Below are 23121 nucleotides of genomic sequence, written 5' to 3'. Positions count from 1 at the left end.
ATTCTGGCCTAGAGAATTCCATGGACTGTATAGTCCATGGGGTCACAAAGAATTGGACACGACTGAGCAACTTCCACTTTTATTTTTTTTTTAACGTTTACTTATTTATTTGTTTTTGGTTGCACTGGGCCTTCATTGCTGTGCATGGGCTTTCTCTAGTTGCAATGACTGGGAGCTACTCTCTTGTTCTGGAGCCTGGGCTTCTGACTGCGGTGACTTCTCTTGTTCTGGAGCACAGCCTCTAGGGTGTTTGGGCTTCAGTAGTTGGGGCACACAGGCTTAGTTGCTCCCCAGCATGTGGGATCTTTCCAGACCAGAGATTGCATCCATGTCCCCTGTGTTGGAAGGCGGGTTCTTAGCCCCCGGACTGCCAGGGAAGTCCCATTGGTTATTCTACTAATGTCCTCTTACAGTCCCAGAATCCAGTGTGGGACACCACAAGGCACTTAGAGTTTTTTATTTTCAGCATGGATTTCACTTAAAAAAAATCTTTTTATTGCTTTCTACAATAGCGAGTCATCTTGGCTTTTTATTTATAGTAGTGGTATGTTGTCATTCAGTAGCTAGGTCATGTCTGACTCTTTTGCGACCTCATGGACTGTAGCCCACCAGGCTTCTCTGTCCATGGAATTTTCCAGGCAGGAATACTGGTGTGGGATGCCATTCCCTTCTCCAGGGATCCCTCCTGACCCAGGGATCACACCCAGCTCTCCTGCCTTGGCAGGTGGATTCTTTCCCATTGAGTCACCAGGGAAACCCTAAATAGTGCTGTAGTTCATTTTAAACCATTAGGCAACATGAGGTTATTTTTTTAAAGACGATAATAGTAAAAGTAGCATGCAGGTATACCAAAGAATTCTCAGTTTCCTCCGGTTTGACTTCACCCATGGGGAATCCTCCCCACAGACTGGCAAGATGTCACCAGCCAGACTGATGATCTTCCAGCCAGACTGATTTCTGTCACTAGTCTTTAGAAAGCATGTTTCTGGGAATTCCCTGGTGGTCCAGTGGTTAGGACTCTGTACTTTGACTGCCAGGGGCTGAGTTTGATCTCTTGTTTGGGAAACTAAGATCCTGCAAGCGATGCAGCATGGGCAAAAATACAAACAACAAATTAAAAACCACAAAGGTTTTGTTAGGATGGCTGGCCACTGCTGTATCACACACTGCCCAAAGTGTGGCCAAAACCATGATGACGCTGATGTCTCGTGCAGCATAAAATCCAGAGGCAGCTGGCTCCAGAGCGGGCCCCTAAGCTCCATGACCCAGGTGCTGCTAGTGCCAATGCAGGAGACGTGAGACTTGAGCGCAGTCAGGAAGATCCCCTGGAGGAGGGCACGGCAATCCGCTCCAGTATGCTTGCCTAGAGCAGCCCACGGACAGAGGAGGCTGGGAGGCTGCAGTCCATAGGGTTGCAAAGGGTCAGATATGACGCAAGCAACTTAGCGTGCACGACAAGACCCAGGGTCTTTACACCTTTCATCGTCCTCGCATGCTGGCTGTTGGCCTTCACGGTGTCATCCTGCACCCCAGAGATGGTTCTTAAGCAGTTGTGTTCAAAAGCAGAAGAGAGAAAAAGGAAGCTCTGCTCGTGAGCCTTTCCTCATAGGTTTCTCTTCCATGATCAAGGTAGAAACGATTTTCCAGAAGCCCTTTGCTGGGATCATATGTCTGGATCACTTGATCATTCCTGGCTGCAAAGGAGTCTGGGAAAGCAAGGAATCTGGCAAGGGGGACTGGCTCAGATCCCCGCAGCCAGGAACAGGCCAGTCCGAACATTTGTGGAGCTCAGGGCAAGAACATAGAATGATTAAAAAAAAAAACACCTGTCTTAACCTTCCAAACAGACACACCTTCAAACAACATGGAAGATCAGGTGTGAATTTAGAATCCTCCAGCTTCTCAGAGGTTCAGGCCAGGATGTGGCTTCTGGCTCACCGGCCCTCTTCCTTCTCTTTCTGGCCCTGGTTCCTTCCCGTCCCACACGAGGACTCCCGCACACCCAAGCCCTGTCTGCCTCCCTCCTGCAAACAGCTGCCCTTTCGCCACTCATCGAGCCTAGGAATGTGGGCAGTGGCCGCACTCTCAGAAGGTGGGTCAGGGGAGGGACTCACTCCAGCAGGCTGGAAGTGGGCTTGGGGCTGTTTGGACAGGGAATTTTGAGGTAGCAGGTACCCACAGTGTGGGCTAGGTGGGCACATCCTCTTGGCCTTGTAGACTCCTCTCTCCGTCAGGAGGGGTATGGCTGGGAGAGGCCAGATGGGCGCCCTGTAAAGGACGGGGCCCTGAGCCGAGACTATTCCTGCCGGCATTGATTGAGCACATTGCTGCATGGACAAAATCAGGTTTCCCTGAAGGCAGGAGGTGGAATGGCTGCTGAGCAGGCGGCGCTCAGTGCCCCGGGGTAAGTTCCGCGGGGCCAGGAGTCTTGTGTCTCACTGACTCTTGTGTCCCTAGGACCCAAGCTAACGCTCGTGTTAGTGTTAATCACTAAGTCGTGTCCGAGTCATTGTGACCCCGTGGACTGAAGCTCGCCAGGCTCCTTTATCCATGGGATTTCCCAGGCAAGAACACTGGAGTGGGTCACCATTTCCTTCTCCAGGGGATCCTCCTGACCCTGGGATTGAACCGGGTCTCCTGCATTGCAGGCAGACTCCTTACCACCTGTGCCACCAGGGGGGGCCTGGTAATGCTTAGTGTGTGGTATTTTGCATGAATGAGTGCGTGAGTGAGTCAGTGAGTGAATATCTGTTAGTACCACTTGAAACTGCCCCGCGTCCCCTCACCCAGGGTTGGATGCTGTTGAAGCCCAAAGAAGTTTATTTAGGGTCTGTAGTAGTGGAGCAAAGCCCAGAACTCTCCACAGCAGCCCTTCTTACCCCCTTCTCCCCACCACGCTCACTTCCAGTGGACACATCGTTTCATGCACACAGGCACAGGCTGCCCTGTCATGGGCTGCCAACAAGAGTCTGTGCTGCTAGTTCAGAGTCTCAGGGCCGGGGGTGACTCTGAGCACGTCTGTGCCTGCACTCTCACCGCACGGGTGGGCCCCAGAGCCTGGCACGCAGGACCCTCTGCCACTAGGCACAGCCCTCTTCCCTGTTCCTGGCCGATTCCTGACCTCGGCAGGTCCACTCTCTGCCCCTGAATACGCGGTGCATTTTGCGGCTTCTATGCTTTTCTCACACTGTTCCTTGTGAGGCTGTCTTTCAGCCCACTCTTTCTGGCTATTCAAATCAAACCTTTGCTTTAAGATCCAGCCATTTCCCCCATCCTTCCTGAGGCTTGCCCTGGCCACCCAAACGTCCTTCCTCACGACTCTCCTAAGAGTTTACATACCCCATGTCCTGTCCTGGGGCGCTCGTCCACATACTGCTCAACAGAGATGGTAGGAGAGAAAGTATGTTGTGGCAGTGGATCTGGTAAGATGTTTCTATTGTTACTTCTAATCCTGTTGTCTTAAAATGTATGTTTTGGGAGTGGGAGTGTTTCATTTGTTTCCAAGGCAAGCCATTCAATATCACGGTAATCCAAGTTTATGCCCTGACCAGAAATGCTGAAGAAGCTGAAGTTGAACGGTTCTGTGAAGACCTACAAGACCTTCTAGAACTAACACCCCCCAAAAATGTCCTTTTCATCATAGGGGACTGGAATGCAAGAGTAGGAAGTCAAGAGACACCTGGAGTAACAGGCAAATTTGGCCTTGGAGTACAAAACAAAGCTACAAAATCAAGTACAAAACAAAATATTTTTGCCAAGAGAACAGAGTTTTGCCAAGAGAACACACTGGTCATAGCAAACACCCTCTGCCAGCAACACAAGAGAAGACTCTACACATGGACATCACCAGATGGTCAGTACCGAAATCAGATTGATTATATTCTTTGCAGCCAAAGATGGAGAAGCTCCATACAGTCAGCAAAAAGAAGACCAGGAGCTGACCGTGGCTCACATCATGAACTCCTTAATGCCAAATTCAGACTTAAATTGAAGAAAGTGGGGAAAACCACTAGACCATTCAGGTATGACCTAAATCAACTCTCTTGCGATTATACAGTGAAAGTGACAAATAGATTCAAGGGATTGCATTTGATAGATGGAGTGCCTGAAGAACTATAGACAAAGGTTCATGACATTGTACAGGAGGCAGTGATCAAAAACATTCCCAAGAAAAAGAAATGCAGAAAGGCAAAATGGTTGTCTGAGGAGGCCTTACAAACAGCTGAGTAAAGGAGAGAAGTTAACGGCAAAGGAGAAAAGGAAATATATACCCTTTTGAATGCAGAGTTCCAAAAAAGAGCAAGGAGAGATAAGAAAGACTTCCTCAGTGATTGATGCAAAGAAATAGAGGAAAGCAATAGAATGGGAAACACTAGAGATCTCTTCAAGAAAATTAGAGATACCAAGGGAACATTTCATGCAAAGATGGGCTCAATAAAGGACAGAAATGGTATGGACCTAACAGAAGCAGAAGATGTTAAGAAGAGGTGGCAAGAATACACAGAAGAACTATACAAAAAAGATCTTCATGACCCAGATAACCATGATGGTGTGATCACTCACCTAGAGCCAGACATCCTGGTGCGCAAAGTTAAGTGGGCCGTAGGAAGCCTCACTATGAACAAAGCTAGTGGAGGTGATGGAATTCCAGCTGAGTTATTTCAAATCCTAAAATATGATGCTGTGAAAGTGCTGCACTCAAGATACCAGCAAATTTAGAAAACTCAGCAGTGGCCACAGGACTGGAAAAGGTCAGTTTCCATTCCAATCCCAAAGAAAGGCAATGCCAAAGAATGCTCAGAGTACCACCCAATTGTACTCATCTCACACGCTAGCAAAGTAATGCTCAAAATTCTCCAAGCCAGGCTTCAACAGTACATGAACTGTGAACTTCCAGATGTTCAAGCTGGATTTAGAAAAGACAGAGGAACCAGAGATCAAATTGTCAACATCTGTTGGATCATTGAAAAAGCAAGAGAGTTCCAGAAAAACATCTATTTCTGCTTTATTGACTATGCCAAAGCCTTTGACTGTGTGGATCACAATAAACTGTGGAAAACTCTTCAAGAGATGGGAACACCAGACCACCTGACCTGCCTCCTGAGAAACCTATATGCAGGTCAGGAAGAAACCGTTAGAACTGGACATGGAACAACAGACTGGTTCCAAATAGGAAAAGGAGTACGTCAAGGCTGTATATTGTCACTGTGCTTATTTAACTTATATGCAGAGTATATCATGAGAAACACTGGGCTGGAGGAAGCATAAGCTGGAATCAAGATTACTGGGAGAAATATCAATAACCTCAGATATGCAGATGACACCACCATCATGGCAGAAAGTCAAGAAGAACTAAATAGCTTCTTGATGAAAGTGAAAGAGGAGCGTGAAAAAGTTGGCTTAAAACTCAACATTCAGAAAACTAAGATCATGGCATCCGGTCCCATCACTCCATGGCAAATAGATGAGGAAACAATGGAAGCAGTGACAGACTGTTTTTTTGGGCTCCAAAATCACTGCACATGGTGACCGCAGCCATGAAATTAAAAGATGCTTGCTCCTTGGAAGAAAAGCTATGACCAACCTAGACAGCATATTAAAAAGCAGAGACATTACTTTGCCAACAAAGGTCCATCTAGTCAAAGCTATGGTTTTCCAGTAGTCATGAATGGATGTGAGAGTTGGACTGTGAAGAAAGCTGAGCACTGAAGAATTGATGCTTTTGAACTGTGATGTTGGAGAAGACTCTTGAGAGTCCCTTGGACTGCAAGGAGATCCAACCAGTCCATTCTGAAGGAGATCAGTCCTGGGTGTTCGTAGAAAGGACTGATGCTAGAGCTGAAACTTCAGTACTTTGGCCACCTGATGTGAAGAGCTGAATCCCTGGAAAAGACCCTGATGCTGGGAAAGAGTGAAGGCGGGAGGAGAAGGGGACGACAAAGGATGAGATGGCTGGATGACATCACAGATTCGATGGACATGAGTTTGGGTGAACTCTGGGAGTTGGTGATGGACAGTGAGGCCTGGTGTGTTGCGGTCCATGGGTCGCAAAGAGTCAGACACGACTGAGCGAGTGAACTGAACTGAACTGTGGGTGTGGGTCTGGTAATACCTTTCTATTGTTAGTAACCAATTGACAGAGTATATCAAGCCCCGCCCAGACTAGTGAGTGGGGCACTCTCTGCCCCTTCTGATGAGGCTTTCTCCATCCCTTTTTCACTGTAATAAAACTTCTGTCACAGGAAGCTCCGAGTGCCTGAAGCCTCATCTCTAGTCCTGAAGCTAAATTCTCTTCTTTGTAGATCACAAATCTGACACTGTTCACCATGAACTAGGCCTCAGAGAGCACTGGGTCTTGGGGGAAGGGCTGAGGAGTTACCAGAATCCTCTGGGGAGCTGGCTTATTTAAAGGAGGGATATTAAAGGGTATGACAGGTGGCCTTGTGGACAGTAGGATGAGACTGGATCCAGGGCTCCTTTGCCTACAAATGAAACAACACAGTCAAAATGGTTCAAGCAAAGAAAGGGAATTTGTTGACACAAGTAAGTATTGAAAAGTCTAGAGGAAAGTTGATTTTCAGGCATGGCCAGGTCTAGGTACTCAAATAATATGGTTAGGAACCACCCTCTGGCTCAGAGGTTAAAGCATCTGCCTCCAATGCAGGAGACCTGGGTTCGATCCCTGGGTCGGGAAGATCCCCTGGAGAAGAAAATGGTAACCCACTCCAGTATTCTTTCCTGGAGAATCCCATGGACAGAGAAGCCTGGTAGGCTACATACAGTCCATGGGGTCACAAAGAGTCGGACACGACTGAGCGACTTCACTCACTCACTCACTCTATCACTAGGCTCAGCTTTGCTCTGGGTAGGTTTCACTCATAGAAAAATCCTTCCCTTGGTGGGGCAAGATGGTCACTGGAAAGTCTAGAAAAACATTCTAACAGCCTAGCAACTATGGCAGAGGAAACAATTCCTCCAGGTAACTCCAATAATATTCCTGGGTAGAGCTCTCATTGGCTTAGCTCTGAACCAGATCCTATGGCCAGGGAGCATGATGCTTTGATTGGCAGGTTTGGGAAAACATGCTCTCCCCACAAAAGATGAATATAGTAATATTACTATCAGAACTCACTTGGACTGAGATTGTGTTGGGAGGAGGCAGGCCTCTCAAAGAAAGATCCAGTCAGGCTGGAGTTCACCTCTAATTAGCTTTGGTGCGTGGCGACTGGCTCACACACCGCTGCTGCGTCTACGCAATGGCCCCTTGTTCTTTTGCAAATTGCTTCCTCCCGTGTTTGAAGACCTTCTCCTTACCAATCACATGACTCTGTTGGGGCAGCCAGTCACAGCCATGTTGGTCACAGAGGAGGGCATGTGACCCACGATGACCAATCAGAGCCCTTCCTTGGGATTTTTGATCATTTAACCAAGAGAAGGAAGTCTATTCCTTTCTTTCTGGACATAAAGCTAGGAAGACATGAGTTGGAGCTGGCCAGTTCCCAATATCATGGAAAACAACTGGTTGGCGAGAACAAGACTCAAGTGCAGAGAGAAAAAGAGATGGAAATGGAGAGAAGCAATCTTAATGCAGCCCCATGTGTTAGTTTCATCACTGCCAAGACCCAGCAGAACCCTGCCTTTGCCACCATTTTGTCAAAGGAGCCAGTCCATTCATGTTTTTGCCTAACTTGGCAGCTAGTGCTTCTCGGGTACATCCCGTGTGCAGTTCACGGCGCTAAATGGTCTCTACAGTGAGCTCGTTTGATGCTCGTAACCGCATGATTCTCTCCCCATTTTGTAGATGTTGACGTGAGGATTAGAGTGTTTGAGAGTAAGTAGCAGCCAGTAGCAGAGTCAGGATTCAAGTAGCAGAGTCAGGATTCAAACCAGACCGTCTTCAGAGCAACTCATAAAGCTCTAAATCGCTGGGTGAGTTGGGTGTGGATGGGGCAGGCATTTCAGAGTGGGATTAGTACTGGGTACCAGTCTCACACCCACCTCGGCTCTCAAGCTGCCTAGACTCTATAGCGTTGTTCTGTTAGGCTTAGCGTCTTCTTTTTTCACTATGAAATACGTACAGAAAAGCACATGCAGGATGTAGACACTGTTTATAAATAATTAGAAAATAAGTCTCATCTATGTAACTATCACCTAAGTCAAGAAATAGAGCATGACCAGCATTCCAGAGCCCCACTGGGTACTTCTCCACAGTCAGAACCTCCTGCTCTAGAGTTACTCTTCGTCTTAGACTGTTCAAGTCAAGAAACAGAAGGGAAGAGCACAGCCTTTAAAGAAATGACCTGGCCATTGTTGTTGCTCAGTTGCTCAGTCACGTCTGACTCTTTGCAACCTCATGGGCCGCACAGCATGCAAGGCTTCCCTGTCCTTCACTGTCTCCTGGAGCTTGCTCAGACTCACGTCCATCGAGTCGGTGACGCCATCCAACCATCTCATCGTCTGTCATCCCCTTCTCTTCCTGCCCCCAATCTCTCTCAGCATCAGTGTCTTTTCCAGTGAGTCAGCTCTTCGCATCAGGTGGCCAAGTATTGGAGCTTTAGCTTCAGCATCAGTCCTTCCAATGAATATTCAGGGTTGATTTCCTTTAGGATGAACTGGTTTGATCTCCTTGCTGTCCGAGGGACTCTCAAAAGTCTTCTCCAGCACCACAGTTTGAAAGCATCAGTTCTTCAGTGTTCAGCCTTCTTTATGGTCCAACTCTCACATCCACACAGAGACTACTGGAGAAACCATAGCTTTGACTATGCTGACCTTTGTTGGCAAAGTGATGTCTCTGCTTTTTATAGGATGTGACAAAAACTGATTAGAACCAACTAGGTCCAAAATGGCAGAAGATTCAACTTCCAGTAGACCTTGAGCCTCCTTAGTCTATGAAATTACCCAGCACATAAAAACTAACGACACTGTGTTTTGAGGCTCTCTCTCTTGCCTTCTGAGATAGCCCACTCTATCTGTGGATAGCCCACTCTATCTGTGGATAGCCCACTCTATCTGTGGAGCGTGCTTGTCTCTAAGTATTAATATTCTTACCTGTCACTTCGTCTCCAGATTCTTTTGTGATGAAGCAAGGACCTCAAATTCACTGGCAACAGTCTCACCCTGTGGTCTGATTTGAGCACATGAGCGCATATCCTATTCCCGAAGCTGGCGAGAGGCTGACGGGCATGAGGGTGGTAAAGACGGTCCCTTCCACTGTGTGTCTTTGCCCCCTCTACTTGCTGGGTGAGTAATGGATGCCCATCCGTCTTTGCTGCCAGGTTGCCTGGGATGGGTGAGCACGTGTGTTGGGCACTGTGCCAGGCGTTTACACATGATCTGACTGAATTGTCACAAAACCTGTATCAAGTAGGCTTGATTTCCCTGAATTTCCAAACAAGGAAACTAAGGTTCAGGAAAGGCATCTATCATGCCCAAGGTCACACTGACGATGAACAGTAGGACTTGGTTTTGAACCCAGGAATATCTGCCTGAGGGCCTTCCTTTTTTTCCTGGTTCATTTTGATGGAGGCAGGGAAGATGAGGAAGGAAGCGAGAGAGGTGGGCATAGGAAGCAGTTTTAAGTGCAGTGACTGAGAAGGGCTGGAGCTGGGTTAGACCCCCTGCTTTCAAACTCAGTGCAGCCACTCAGGCAAGTTCTTTATCTTATCCATGTCTCAGCTGCCTTCCTGAATAGGGGCTCTGTGTTGATTCGTTGAGATGACAGTGTCAAATGTCCAACAGAAAGAATCATAGGATTGTTGTGAAGAACAATAGAGTTAGCTCCGAGGAAGAAAGCTCTAAGGACGCTCTGAGAACAGTAGCCCGAATGTGGGACGCTCTTGCTAAACATTAGCCATGATGGCGGCTGCTGTGGCTTTGGAACTGCCGCCCCCACTGCTACTTTGCAGGCCGCTTTGTTTTGCAAACTGACTCCAGTGAAGGACCTTGGGCTGGCTGTCTACACAGAACTAGAGTCTGTAGACGTCCCTGGCAGTCCAGTGGTTAATAATCCACCTGCTAATGCAGGGGACATGGGTTTGATCTCTGGTCTGGGAAGATCCCACATGCGGCAGAACAACGAAGGCTGTGTGCCACCGCTAGTGAGTCTGCCCACAGCTCATGCTCTGCAACAAGAGCAGCCACTGTAACAAGGAGCCCACGCCCCACAACTAGAGAGTAGTCCCCACTCGTTCCAGCTAGAGAGAATCTGCATGCATCAGCGACGACCTAGTGCAGCCAAAAAAAATTATACATACATACATACATATATATATTTATATATATATGTAAGAATGAGACTTTGTTTCTTCTGGGGATTCTGAAGCCAAGAAACTGGAAACCAGTCTCCTCCAACAGTGGCTGACCTGAGATCCAATTCCATGTTTTCGTGTCCAGTCCCGCATTTGAGCAGAGCTGACCTGGCCACCATTTCCCTGGTCCTGACATCTGGGCAGCCTCACCACGGATTCAGGCTGGCTCTCAGGAGGGCTGGGGCAGGGATGCAAGAGGTCCTCCACTCCTTGGCCTGTGGCATTGCCTCATTTTCCAGGTTTTGGAGGGGCTGAAGTTCATGGTGGGATTTTTCAGCAACCAGGAGCCTGTATTAGGCTCCTGTATTAGGTCATGAACTTTGGTTGCAAGCAACAGAAACTGACTCTGGCCATCTAAAGGAAAAAAAAAAATTGTAGGGAAGGAAACAGAGCTCACTGAAGCAACTAGTGGCTGAAGGGTCAGAGCTATGGGGACCGTCTGCTTCATTGCTACCACTTTAAACATTCATCTCTCCTTCATCACTGACTCCAGACTGCAGTTCTGGAAAGGATCATATGATCTGTACCGTGTGACTGCTTCAGCTGAAGTGGGAGGTACGTGGAGGAAGGACCAAGCACCCCAACTGGTGTAGTGGTTGCTGGTGAGATTCTTCCTTGGCTGAGGTTAACCACAGAGCAGTTTCCCCAGCAAGAGAGATGGGGGATCCACAGGAGGGGCCGTTGAATGTAACAAAGTCAGAGGAAGCAAGACAGACAGTCCTGTCCTCTTTGAGCAAAGAGGCTTTGATGGTGAGTCCCTCAAGCATCTTGAAATACAGGCTTTCCTGCTTGTCCATGCAGACAGGCTGCTAAGAAACTGTGAGGCAGTGAAAACTGTAGCTTTAGAGTCAAACTGTAGGTTCAACTTCCGGCGCCTCACTCACTCACTTGTGACCTTAAGGTTGGTCAGGCATCTTAAGGACTTGGGTTTTAACTCTTTAACCTGTGAAATGGGGATAATTATTCAGTAGTTCCCATATGGTCGTTTCTAACATTAAGGATAATTTAGGAACTGTGGGCTCTGATTACAACTTCATCTCTGACATATTGGGCTCTGTTTGGGAGGGAAATCACAGGGATTTTCCAAGCCTCAATTTGCCATGCACGAAATGGGAGTGAGAACTTAGTCTTTGGTTATCAATCAGACTTGATTTTGAGCCTGACATTTCCGTGTGTGTTGCTACAAGACTCTGGGCAAGTTACTTTGCTGAACTTGAAGCAGCCCAGCTTCAAGGTCTGGTGCAAGCCCAGGCACAGAATAGATGCTGTATCGGCTCCTAGGGCTGCTGTACTGAGGAGCCACAATCCCTTGTTCCTTAAACAACACTTGTGGCTCAGACGGTAAAGAATCCGCCTGCAACGCATGAGACCTGGGTTTGATCCCTGGGTTGGGAAGCTCCCCTGGAGGAGGTCATGGCAACCCACTAAAGTATTCTTGCCTGGAGAATCCCATGGACAGAGGAGCCTGGCGGGCTACAGTCTGCAGGGTCACAAACAGTTGGGCGCGACTGAGGGACTAAGCACAGCCCCGCACACTGGGTCCAAGTCTGGTCAGCTCCCTCCACGACAGGCCAATAAATCAGGAGATGAAGTGTTGAGGCAAGAAGAGCAGCTTTATTCGGGAAGCCAGTGCCCAAGAAGATGGCTCACTAGAGTCTTAAGGTACCGTCTTACTGGGGCCTGGATGCTAGTTTCCTTTCTAGAACAAGAGGGAGGCGGAGTGAGGAAGTAAAGTGTAAGGGCCACAGTGGTGGTATTCCAGTTGCTACCATGGACTGCAGCCCGCCAGGCTCCTCTGTCCATGGGGATCTCCAGGGAAGAATACTGGAGTGGGTTGCCATTTCCTTCTCCAGGGGACCTTCCCGACCCAGAGAGCAAACCCTGGTCTCCTGCACGGAAGGCAGTTTCCTTCACTGCAGCTGGATTCTTGACCAACTGAACCACCAGGGAAGCCCCAAAAGGCCGTGAGTCTTGCAAAATATCTCCTGATTTGGCCAGCCTCAGGAAGGGGATGTACTAATTTCTCCTTTCCTGCGGCCAGTCCCAGATGGGCAAGGTCGGGGTGTTTCCTGGCGAGCTGAACAAAGGCACTTGAACATTCAGGCAGAGGGGCAGGGTTCCGGAGGCAGGCTGCCATGTATGCTCATGGCTAGAGAGTGCACGCTTGTAGTGGCTGCAGAGACAGGAGCAACAGAAAGCAAAGGGTGAAGAAGCGCATCTGACCTGGAATCAGATTCCGTTCTTCCCTGTTACAGTACTAGAAACTTCCTGTCTCATACCATTCTGGAGGCTACGAGTCCAGGATCAAGAGCTCAGCAAGGCTGGTTCCCGCTGAAAGCCCCGGGAGCAAGTCTATTCCAGGCCTCTCTCCGAGCTTCTGGCCACTTCCTGGCCATCTTTCGCATTCCTTGGCTTGTAGAAACATGACCCTTTCCTGCCTTCCCCTTCACTGGCTGACCTTCTGATGAGTCATCATGTTGTCTTCTGAGTGTGTCTGTCTCCATGACCAGTTTCCCCATTTTTATAGGGACACCAGTCATATTGGATTAGGACCCATGCTGATGACCACCTCATTTTAATTTGATTATATCTGTAAAAATCTATTTCCAAATAAGGTCACATGCTCCTGAATGGAAAGGAAGTCCAAACCAGAGGCGATATATATATATATCTGATTTGTTTTGCTATAGTAGAAACTAATACAGCGTTGTAAAGCAACTATACTCCAATAAAACTTAAGTTATTAAAAAAGCAAAAAATAAATAAGTTCACGTTCTGAAGTAGTAGAGATTCGGGCTTCAACAGATAGTTTGGGGGGAAGGGAGACACAATTCAACTTTGTACCCATTAGTTTCTCTTTTCCATCAAAGTTCCTTATCAAATAAGATTAAATATCTTGTTCAGTACCTGGCACAGAGCAGACCTTCAATAAATATTTGTGGTGTAAGTGCACCGACAGGTCTTAGATTTCATGGTGTCCTGAATTCTCAGAGAGTTCCCTACTGACTCAAGAAATAGTCTCCTTTAAGAAAGTGACTTCAAGGTCCTCAGGCAAGAATATAAAGTTCGTGTGAACAGCTCCAGGCAGATTCAAGAGCTCAAATCTAACTTTTCTTTGAATGTGCTCCATGTTCTCCCCATAGCCTGAGAGACTGCAGGAAGGTCCTTCATTCCTGGAAATAATTTCCATTGCCACAAAGAATTCATTGTTCCAGCAAAGACCACAACGCTCCCTTCAGTCATCTGAGAGAGCTTCCAGTGATGAACGGTGCTGTAGGCTGAGACGGGAACCTGGCTGTAGGTAATGGAACAGGCGACCTTCCACAAGCTTCTAGCCCTGGCACCCCTGAGTACCCCAGCCGAAGGGGGAATGCCGCCTCTTCTTAATTTTTCACCCTTCGGGCCATGGGCTCACATACCTTGTTGTGCTTACAACGTGCTCAGGAGTGTTTCATCCAATACAGTAAAGTGACTCAAAGTCTAAACTCTGGACCTGGACTTCTGCTTCCTGGCCTTGGCTCCACCGCCACCTTACTGTGCGATCTTGAGCAAGTTACTCAACCTCTCTCTGGGCCTCAGCATCCCTATTGGTAATTTGGAGTTAATTAATAATAGCACCTGCCTTATAGCAGAGCGCTGAAGAACTGATGCTTTTGAACTGTGGTGCTAAAGAAGACGCTTGAGAGTCCCTTGGAGTGCAAGGAGATCAAATCAATCAATCATAAAAGAAATCAGTCCTGAATATTCATTGGAAGGACTGATGCTGAAGCTAAGGCTTCAATACTTTGGCCACCTGATGAAAAGAGCCAACTCATTGGAAGAGACCCTGATGCTGGGAAAGATTGAGGGCAGGAGGAGAAGGGGATGACAGAGGATGAGATGGTTGGATGGCATCACCGACTCAACGGACATGAGTTTGAGTACACTCCGGGAGTTGGTGATGGACAGGGAGGACTGGCATGCTGCAGTCCATGGGGTCACAGAGAACTGGAGATGGCTGAGCGCCTGAACTGGAGCGAACCTTATAGCAGATGCGATATCATATGTAATACACTTCACTCAGTGCATACAGACCATACTAGGGGTGATTGTTTTCTTATATTACTCAAGACATTGCTCATATTGAGGCTTGTTAATGGAGGAGGTAAATTCTAGTGTCTGTTTTTTTTTTTTTAAATATTTATTTATTTTATATAGCAGCCAGGTCTCGGTTGCAGCACGTGGGATCCAGTTCTTTGACCAGGGGTTGAACACAGGTTCCCTGCACTGGGAGTGAGGAGTCTCAGCCACTGCACCATCAGGGAGGCCTCTAGTGTCCAGGTTTTAATCCATGTCCTTATTAATAAGATTGAATAAAATAAAGAGAGTCTGTACTCATCATTCCTGTTAGGGCTTTCTAGAACTCAATCCATTTCTCCTCGTCTTCCCTCTTTCTTCTTTACTTCCTTACAGTCCTAAATGCTCAACCATGGATTTTTTTTTTTTAACTAATTTCCAGACAACTCTGTGAAACCTGTTTCGTAGGTAAGGAATCAGATGCAGCGAGGTGCAGTGACTTCTGCGTGAGAAAGCTAGAATTCAAGCCAGGTTATGTCTGACTTTAAGGCCACAGAATAGGGAGATGGGGCTGAAGGGGATGGAATTTGGCCTCTCCCTGCAATTCCTGTCCATCCTGAGGACCTAAGCATAAAGCTGGCCACCAGATTGGCCTGTTTTGGACGATGCTCCTACCCTGGACGGGCTTCTCCACCCCATTACCAAAGCTGGGCCCCTGCTCTCTGTCACACTGAACAGGCCCCATGGAACCCAAGGAGCTCAATGATTGATGAGAAAGCCAGCCTGTTGGGACATGGGATTCTCATTCAGTAGCATTAAAAAAAAAAAAAAAACTACAATGTTGTGATAGCTTCAGGTGAACAGCAAAGGTATTCAGCCATACATATATGTGCATCCATTCTCCCCCAAGCTCCCCTCCCATCCAGGCCATCACAAGCTTTTTTTTTTTTTTTTTTAGTGTATATTTATTTATTTAGCTGCACCAGATCTTAGTTGAGACATGCGAACTCTTATTCGTGGCATGTGGGTATTAGCTCCCTGACCAGGGAGTGAACCCAGGCCCCTGGCACTGGGAATGCAGACCGCCAGGCCACCGTGGAAGTCCATCCAGCAGCACTTTAAGTGCCCAAGGAGCCCCTGGCAGGTGGGTGGCACCCTTCCCTACTTTATAGCAAAGCACGGCTCAGAAAAGTTCTGTGAGTCTGGCTGGCCACACCCTGGGTCTGAGCCTGGCTTTGGGCGCCGGCCCGCCTCTCTGGCTTCTCCCACCCACATCCTTTGGCAGCACCCACAGCCTGTCTCCTCTCTTTCTCTCCAGGGCAGGCTGGGCTGACATTAGCTTCTCGTGCTCTCTCTCCTCACACTGCCAGGAGCAGAAAGGTACTCAAGGACCAGGGGGGCTTCAGGACGAAGGGGCAGAAATGTCAGGACAGAGGACACACTGGTGGGGTCTGTGTGCCAGCACGGCTCCCTTCAGGGGAGGCTGGCACTGGGCAGCAAGAGTAGGGAAGGCCAGCCCATTTTATCATTTTCTGTTCTTTCTCTTTAGCATAGATAATAGATGCTAGAATTCTCTGGCCTCTCTGAAGGCTCCAGAGGTTAGTTTCCTATTCTGCCCGCAAGCCCACTAGCAGTGACCAGCTTCCTGGTTGCTTTGGAACTGTATGCAAAGGAGGCAGGATACTGGAGCAGAAAGAAGCCTGGGTTAATTTCCTAGGGAGCTCTGGCAGTGGCTGGCTGAGCAACCTTAGGCAGATGAATTGCTCTCTGATCCTCAGTCTTCTCTCCGGCATGGTGATCTCTTCTTCATAAAGTTGTCATGAAGATTCAGCTAGATAATGGACACAGCGTAGTTAATGTAGTACCTGGCACATGGTAAGCACTCAGTAAGCATGAGTCCACCATTGCTTTGGTAGAAATGGTGTTGTTATTAGCGATGGAAACCTTGGTGGAGGGTCCAAGATCAAGGTGGAATGGGAGTAGAGGTGAATGAGGAAAGAACGTCCTTTCCCTAACCTACTGGCTACCCTCCCAAACTGCACATGCCCCAGGCCAGTTCTGGAAATGCCAAACAATTCTTGTCATTTATTCATCCTGGGGAAACAAGGTGTTCTCCAGGCCCACTTGGCCTTGGCTTAAAGGGATGGGGACACCCACACACCCTCACTCATGCCCCCTCCCAGTACCTGGAGTTAACAAAGCCAATAGCGAGGGCGTCACAGAGTTGCCCTGAAAGCACCTTATAAGAAAAAAGGAAGATTTTGTTTGCAGATCGCAAGAGCTAATTGCATACAGACTTATACCCTGACTTTTCTGTATATGACTCCAGAGGGGCTGTGACCCTTGCTCATTGTCCGGGAGCCCAGCAGTGCCCTCAGCTTCTGGGTTTCAGGAAACTTAGGACTAATCCAGTCCTACTAGCTCATTTTGGGGGAAATGAAGCTCAGAGAGCCAGAAGGCCCAGATCAAGGACACACATGCAACCATTGTCAGGAAAGGGGGCCCAGGAAGGATGACGGATTGGACTCAAGGAGCCCTTCTGAGGTTTCAAGTCTGCCTCTCAACTACGGGGTCTTTGGAAGGATATCATGCGACATCTCCCATCTTTCACCCCCCTGCACCCTGACAGGTCCCTCTGGCCGGTGCCCGATTCCAGAAGCCACGGAAGGTCATTCCCTCCAGCAGAAGTCTCCTCTCTGTTATGGAGCAGAAATGGTCAAGAGAAGACGCAAGAGCCTTTCAGATGACTGTGACTCCCAGGGCGAGGTGGGAAAGACAGGGTTATTGGAGAGGACCGTTGCATTTATGGGGCCTCTTATCTTTTATGACAAAATCTCAACTGGGCATCGGGATGCAATAAGAGAGAAAACAACGACTGTGAAGATTTGGTTCAAGAGTGTGGGACTGAGAGCCTCAGATGGGCAGCTGGACCCACCGCTGGAGGGGAGTCCTTGTAACCCTGAGATTCTCTGTTGTTTTAGGGCCTGATGACATGGAGCTGAGAAATCCTGGTAGAGCTGCTGGGAGCAATTCCCAAACCCACCAGGGTCCTCCCTACTCCTCCCCAACTCAGCCAGCCAAATGTGGGCATCCCCCAGCCGCAGCAGGAGAATCACTTCTCTGCACAACTTCTCCCTCTCCATCCCTGGGAGCAGGTCAGTGGGAGACCTGAGCCACCAGGACCTTTGGAGAGGTGAGATGGGCATCAGACAGCATCAGGGAGAGGACTTCCTGTGGGCTCTGACTTCCCAGGAGGGAAGATATGTCACAGGCAGAAACAAACAAACTACCCAAACACACAAAATCAGAAAGAAAGAAAGAAAAACTCAGAGAAATTGCAAAAAAAAAAAGGAGTTCCAGTTCTATTTGTTTTCCAATACCATTAATATTTGCAATATTCTCATCCAGGTACAGAAAGAAAAGTCAGGGGCATTGGACTAAAAGGAACGGGAGACCCCCTTCCTTTGTCGCTTTCAAGTAGTTCCTTCCCCAGCCCCAAAGAGTTTATTATGCTGTACCCGCGGCAGGCGTAAGTCTCTTGTCCAAAAGCACAGTTCTTGGCCCAAGACAGCCGTTCTGGCTTTGGCTGGCAAGTCCAGCGGGCATTTGCTCTCCCAAGGGAGCCGGCCCGCTGCCTAACCGCTTCCTCGGTTCACTGTGATGGTAAGCGGGCCGCAGAGGCAGAAGGGACCCCCGACTCCGCCCAGTCAGAGCTCGCTCAGGCGATGGAGGCGATCTCGCTGGGTTTCTGCTCTCTGCAGAAGAGAGTCCTGGGGGTGGGCCCGCAGCCGCCCTGCTGGCCGGGGTGAGAGCAGAAAAGCAGAGCCAGCAGCAGAGCCAGGGTGACGAGGAAGCTGAGCACCCACCGGATGACGCCGGGGTAGATGAAGGGCAGGATGAGGACGATGAGCAGGACCAGGAGGAGCAGGTGCGCGGCCAGGCGCCGGGCCGCCGCGCGGTTGGCGCTCACCGCGTCCTGCTCCTCCTCTCCGGCAGCGCTGGGCTGCCCTGCCGGCGGGGCGACAGGGTTCGCCAACCCCTGAGGACGGAGCGGCACCTCCAGGCCCGGCCGGGCTAGCCGCGCCAGCACGGTCTCCTGGTCGCGCAGGGTGCAGACGAGGCCCCCGGGGACGGTCGTGACCTTGCGGCACAGAGGGCAGGGGATGGACCAGGCGTCGCCCTGCACGCACAGCAGCAGCTTCAGGCAGACGGCGCAGAAGGCGTGCTGGCAGCCCAGCAACTTGGGCGGCCGGATGCCGCTGTAGGGCTCCCGGCACACCAGGCACTCCAGGTCGCCCTCCGTGGGGCCGCCAGGACCTCCAGCGCAGCCTGCGGGGTCGGAGGGGGTGGCTTTTTGGCAGACCGGCTGGGGCTGCTGCGGGATCTCGGGGCAGGCCATTCTGGGCACCGGAGCCCCCAGGACGTGGCAGCTCACCGCCTGGGCATCGACAGGCAGAAATCGGTGGGTGTTGCTGGGACCCAAAGGCTGTCTGGCCGCAGGCTGGCGGGCTCTAGTCTCCTTCTCCTCCTTCCAGTCTTGAGCCGTCTGCCACCACTCTCCCAGGGCTGCTCAGCTTGTTTCTTGGCTCACGTTGTCCCTTCAGTTATTATTATTTCTTTCCTTGAAACCTAGGGTTAATCAGTAACTCTCCACCTGGAGACTTTGAATTGCCTGATAGAAGGGCCATGGGGGCAGGGAGGGCCAGTGCGGGAATCAGGATTTTCCTGTTGGGGCCTGTGCGTCATGACTGCCCGCGGGACTACCTCTTGTGAGCTTCAGGATATATTAGAATCACCACCACCACCACCCCATCCCAGGAATCTCTTTTTTAAAAAAACATTTATTTAGGGCTAAGTCAGGTCTTGGACTTTCCTGGTGGCTCAGCAGTAAAGAATCTCCCTGTCATGCAGGAGACGTGGGTTTGATCCCTGGGTCAGGAAGATCCCCTGGAGAGGAAATGGCAACCCACTCCAGTATTCTTGTCTAGAGAATCCCATGGACAGAGGAGTCTGGTGGGCTACAGTCCACAAGGTCACAAAAGAGTCGGACACAGAAGTTAGTGACCAAATGGCATCAGGTCTTAGCTGCGGTGTGTGGGTTTTCTCTCTAGTTGCAGTGCTTGGGTTTAGTTGCCCCACAACATGTAGGATTTTACTTGGTCAACTGGGTATTGAACCTGAGTCTGCTGCAGTGGAAGGCAGATTCTTAGACCACCAGGGAGGTCCTCCCAGGAACCTTTCAAAACACAAGTTTCCAGGGCCCTAGACCCAGAGATTCAGCAAGGTCCAGATGGAAATCTCAGAATTTGCCCCATTTATAAACGTCATCATGATTCTAACCCAGGCGGATTGCGGGGACCCCGATTTGAAAAACATTGCCATGAGTGGATCTCCATGAAAGGTTTTGGATGTCAGGATCAATGGGAAAAAGTTTGCGCTTTGAGCCCATTTGCAAGCAGGCCGCCTTGTGAAGAAGAGAGAAGTGATGGGGAAAGTATTCTGAGTGTCAGGGGGAGAAAGCCCAGCCAAACCCAGTAAAACCCCAACAGCTCATTGGTATTTATCACCTGTCACGGCCATCTGTTCCTTTACAGCCGCAGTAGTTGTGTTAACCGTTCCTGATTCCTGAGCTGTGCACGTCACAGACCTAACAATAGGTGTGTTTGTTGTGTGCCAGACACACTGCAGACCCAGGAGCAACATGAACAGCTGCTGTTTATTTGGGCCTCCTTGGAGCTGAGCCTCGTGACAGAGTCCTCACCTGTGATCGCCCCGCATCTCGGCACAGCCCTGGAAGGACGGCGCTGCGGAGGCCTGGAAGCAAAGGCGGGGTGTGGTCAGGGCAAGCCTGCTGGCTGCCTGCCAAGGGGCCTTCCTTGGGGCCAGGACCCCGGGGAGCTACCAGCATGCAAGGTCGGGTTCCCACCTTCTTGGGTCCAGGAACTCAGTCTCGTCTGCTGGTGTGGAGGCGATTGGCCTTCAGGCAGCTGACTCCAGTTAACAGGACGCATGTGGGACTGGCAGATACACACTGCGTGGCGGCTAAGAAATCGTGATTCCTGGGACTTCCCTGGTGGTCCAGTGGTTAAGACCCCATCCTCCCAATGCAGGGGCTGCTGGTTGGATCCCTGGTTGGGGAACGAAGATCCCACATGCTGCTTGGTGCGGTAAAAACAAGCAAGTTGTTGTTGTTGTTGTTCAGTTACTAAGTTGTGTCTGACTCTTTGTGACCCCATGGACTGCAGCATGCCAGGCTCTCTTGTCCTTCACTGTCTCCCAGAGTTTGCTCAAACTCATGTCCACTGAGTCAGTGATAGTATTTAACCATCTCATTCTCTGCCTCCCTCTTCTCCTTTTGCCTTCAACTTTTCCCAACATCAGGGTCTTTTCCAATGAGTCATCTCTTTGCATCAGGTGGCCAAAGTATTGGAGCTTCAGCTTTAGCATCAGTCCTTCTAAAGACTATTCAGGGTTGATGGCTTTTAGGATTGACTGGTTTGATCTCCTTGCTGTCCAAGGGACTCGAAAAAGTCTTCTCCAGCACCACAGTTCAAAAGCAAACAACAAAAACTCTCAACCTCTCCCCCACCCCCTGTCATGATTCCCATATGGGAAAGAATATGAAAAAGAAAAAAATTATATATATGTATAACTATCACTTTGCTATACATCAGAAACTAACAAGACATTATGAACCAACTATAACAAAAAAGTTAAAAGCTAGGGGAAAAAATGTGATTCTGTTGCCTTGACCTGAGTAGCAGAGAGCGGGGTGACATGATCCACTTCCTCAAAGTAATCTCCCCGAAGCCATGCTGAATCCGGAAGCACGAACCTGGCCCGCTGCTCCTGCCGCCTGCTGAGGTCCACAGGGTCCAGCTCCTCTGACTCAGCGCTGTCCCCACCCCAAGGGGCAGGCCCTGCTCTCCTGCCTCAGGCTCCCCCGGGGCCTCTGTCTCTGAAATCCACTCTCCACTCTCTACCCCCTGGCATCACGTCTCTTCTCCTTCACCTTCGACGTGACAGTCATTTCTCTCTACTCTCCTCTCCCCCAGATCAAGTTGAAGGGTGGCTCAGATCCAGCATGTCCCCTCCCCAGGCCCAACATCCACTTCTCCTTCTGGGTGGCCTTTTTTGGGGGGTAACTGCTGCTTTCCACTCTGATTCTGTGTGATTTGCCCCTCTGCAGGAGTGGGGAGGCGATGTCATTCAGGGCAGGCCAATCAGCATATGCACCCTACTGGCTAAAAGCAGTGGTTCAGACTTCAGAATGTGAGCTAAGCCAAAGCAACGAGATTCAGTTCTGGGACTTTTGTTGGGATGACTGACAAGTTTCTCTTTCCAAGCTAGAGGATAGAACCCTTAGTTGCCAGGACCACACCATGAGGCACAAAAGAAAGATGAGAAAAGAATCAGAAAAAGGTCTGATGACACTGAATGCCTAGATCTAGCCATACCTGAAGCCAGAACTCTTTGAATTTTTTTTTTTTTTTTTTTTAGTTATTATAATAACGGATAAAATCCACCTGGATTTTTATTCTTAAGTCAGCTTGAGTTGGATTTTTTTCTCCCTTGTAAGGGTGAGTCATTTGAGTAACATAGCAATAGATGAAGAAAAGAAGCCTTTAATTGCTTTCTGACACGGACAATCAAAGTGTACATGGCCAAGAGAACCAAGGCCTGTGGGTTACTGTGCCCAAAAGACCTTGTGTCTCTTCACTGCTTTGACCTGCATTATATAAAGCTCCTTTCTGTTTGCTAGACCCTAGGGAGGGTTGAGATAGGAGAAGAAAGAAATCTGTTGAGCTGCATTCATTTATAATAAGAAATAGAAAATCAGGTGGACAGCGCAGTTCAGTCAGCTTGGCCGGTGACGCCCCCTCTCTGCTAGCCAGCCCTGTGTATGGGCTAAGTCGCTTCAGTCATGTCCAACTCTGTGTGGCCCTATGGACTGTAGCCACCAGGCTCCCATGTCCATGGGATCTCCAGGCAAAAATACTGGAGTGAGCTGCCATGCCCTCCTCCAGGGGGTCTTCCCGACCCGGGGATCTAACCTGCTTCTCTTACGCCTCTTGCATTGGCAGGCAGAGAGATTCTGTACCACGAGCGCCACCTGAAAAGCCCCTAGCCAGCTCTGAGTGAGTGATGGTAGCTCACTGTGTCCGACTCTTTGCGACCCCATGGACTGTGGCCTGCCATGCTCCTTTGTCCATGGAATTCTCCAAGCAAGAATCCTGGGAAACCAAATAATAATCAGGAAGGTAGCTGGGTGAGGTTGAAGTCAGACCAAGGGAAGTAATTTGAGGTTAGTGTCTAAAAAATAACCTTTGATGTTGTTGGGCAACCACTGTGAAGAAAACATATATTGAGAATAACAACTCAAGTATTATAGAAATATATAAAGTAGAAAGTGAAAGTTCATAAAATTGCCTTGGCTTAACCGTTTACTCTGGTTTTATAGTTAGGCATCTGGCTCCTGTCATTCACTAGCTGCACGACTTCTGACAAGTCTTCTCCACTTCACTGAAGCCCAGTTTCTCATTCTGATAAAATGGAGACGGTAACACTGTCGGAACCTGGGGGAGATCACTTACGGCCCCGCCTCCATGAAACCCTGCTCAGGGCCGACTGCGTAACCCACACACCTTGCTATGGAGCTGCCCTCAGTGTAACTGGTCTCACATGGGGTGCAGAGATAAGGCATTCTGAAGGCCTGCTCAGCCAGTGTTTCTTAAAGAGAAGTGAAAGCGGGCAGGAC

General features: G+C 49.3%; 1 protein-coding gene across 1 annotated transcript; it reads right to left on the bottom strand.

Moving 5' to 3' along the window:
- Positions 1-17702: 17702 nt before the first annotated feature.
- RNF186 (ring finger protein 186) lies at positions 17703-18947 on the bottom strand. The gene has a single exon (XM_015093734.4). It carries the CDS (start codon positions 18760-18762, stop codon positions 18082-18084), a length of 681 nt encoding a protein of 226 aa, XP_014949220.2. The 5' UTR covers positions 18763-18947; the 3' UTR covers positions 17703-18081.
- Positions 18948-23121: the final 4174 nt, after the last annotated feature.

This window comes from Ovis aries, chromosome 2 (genome assembly GCF_016772045.2).
Source record: "Ovis aries strain OAR_USU_Benz2616 breed Rambouillet chromosome 2, ARS-UI_Ramb_v3.0, whole genome shotgun sequence".
Lineage (NCBI taxonomy): Eukaryota > Metazoa > Chordata > Mammalia > Artiodactyla > Bovidae > Ovis > Ovis aries.
Note: the sequence above shows the minus strand (reverse complement) of the source record. Positions and strands in the feature narration are given on the sequence as shown.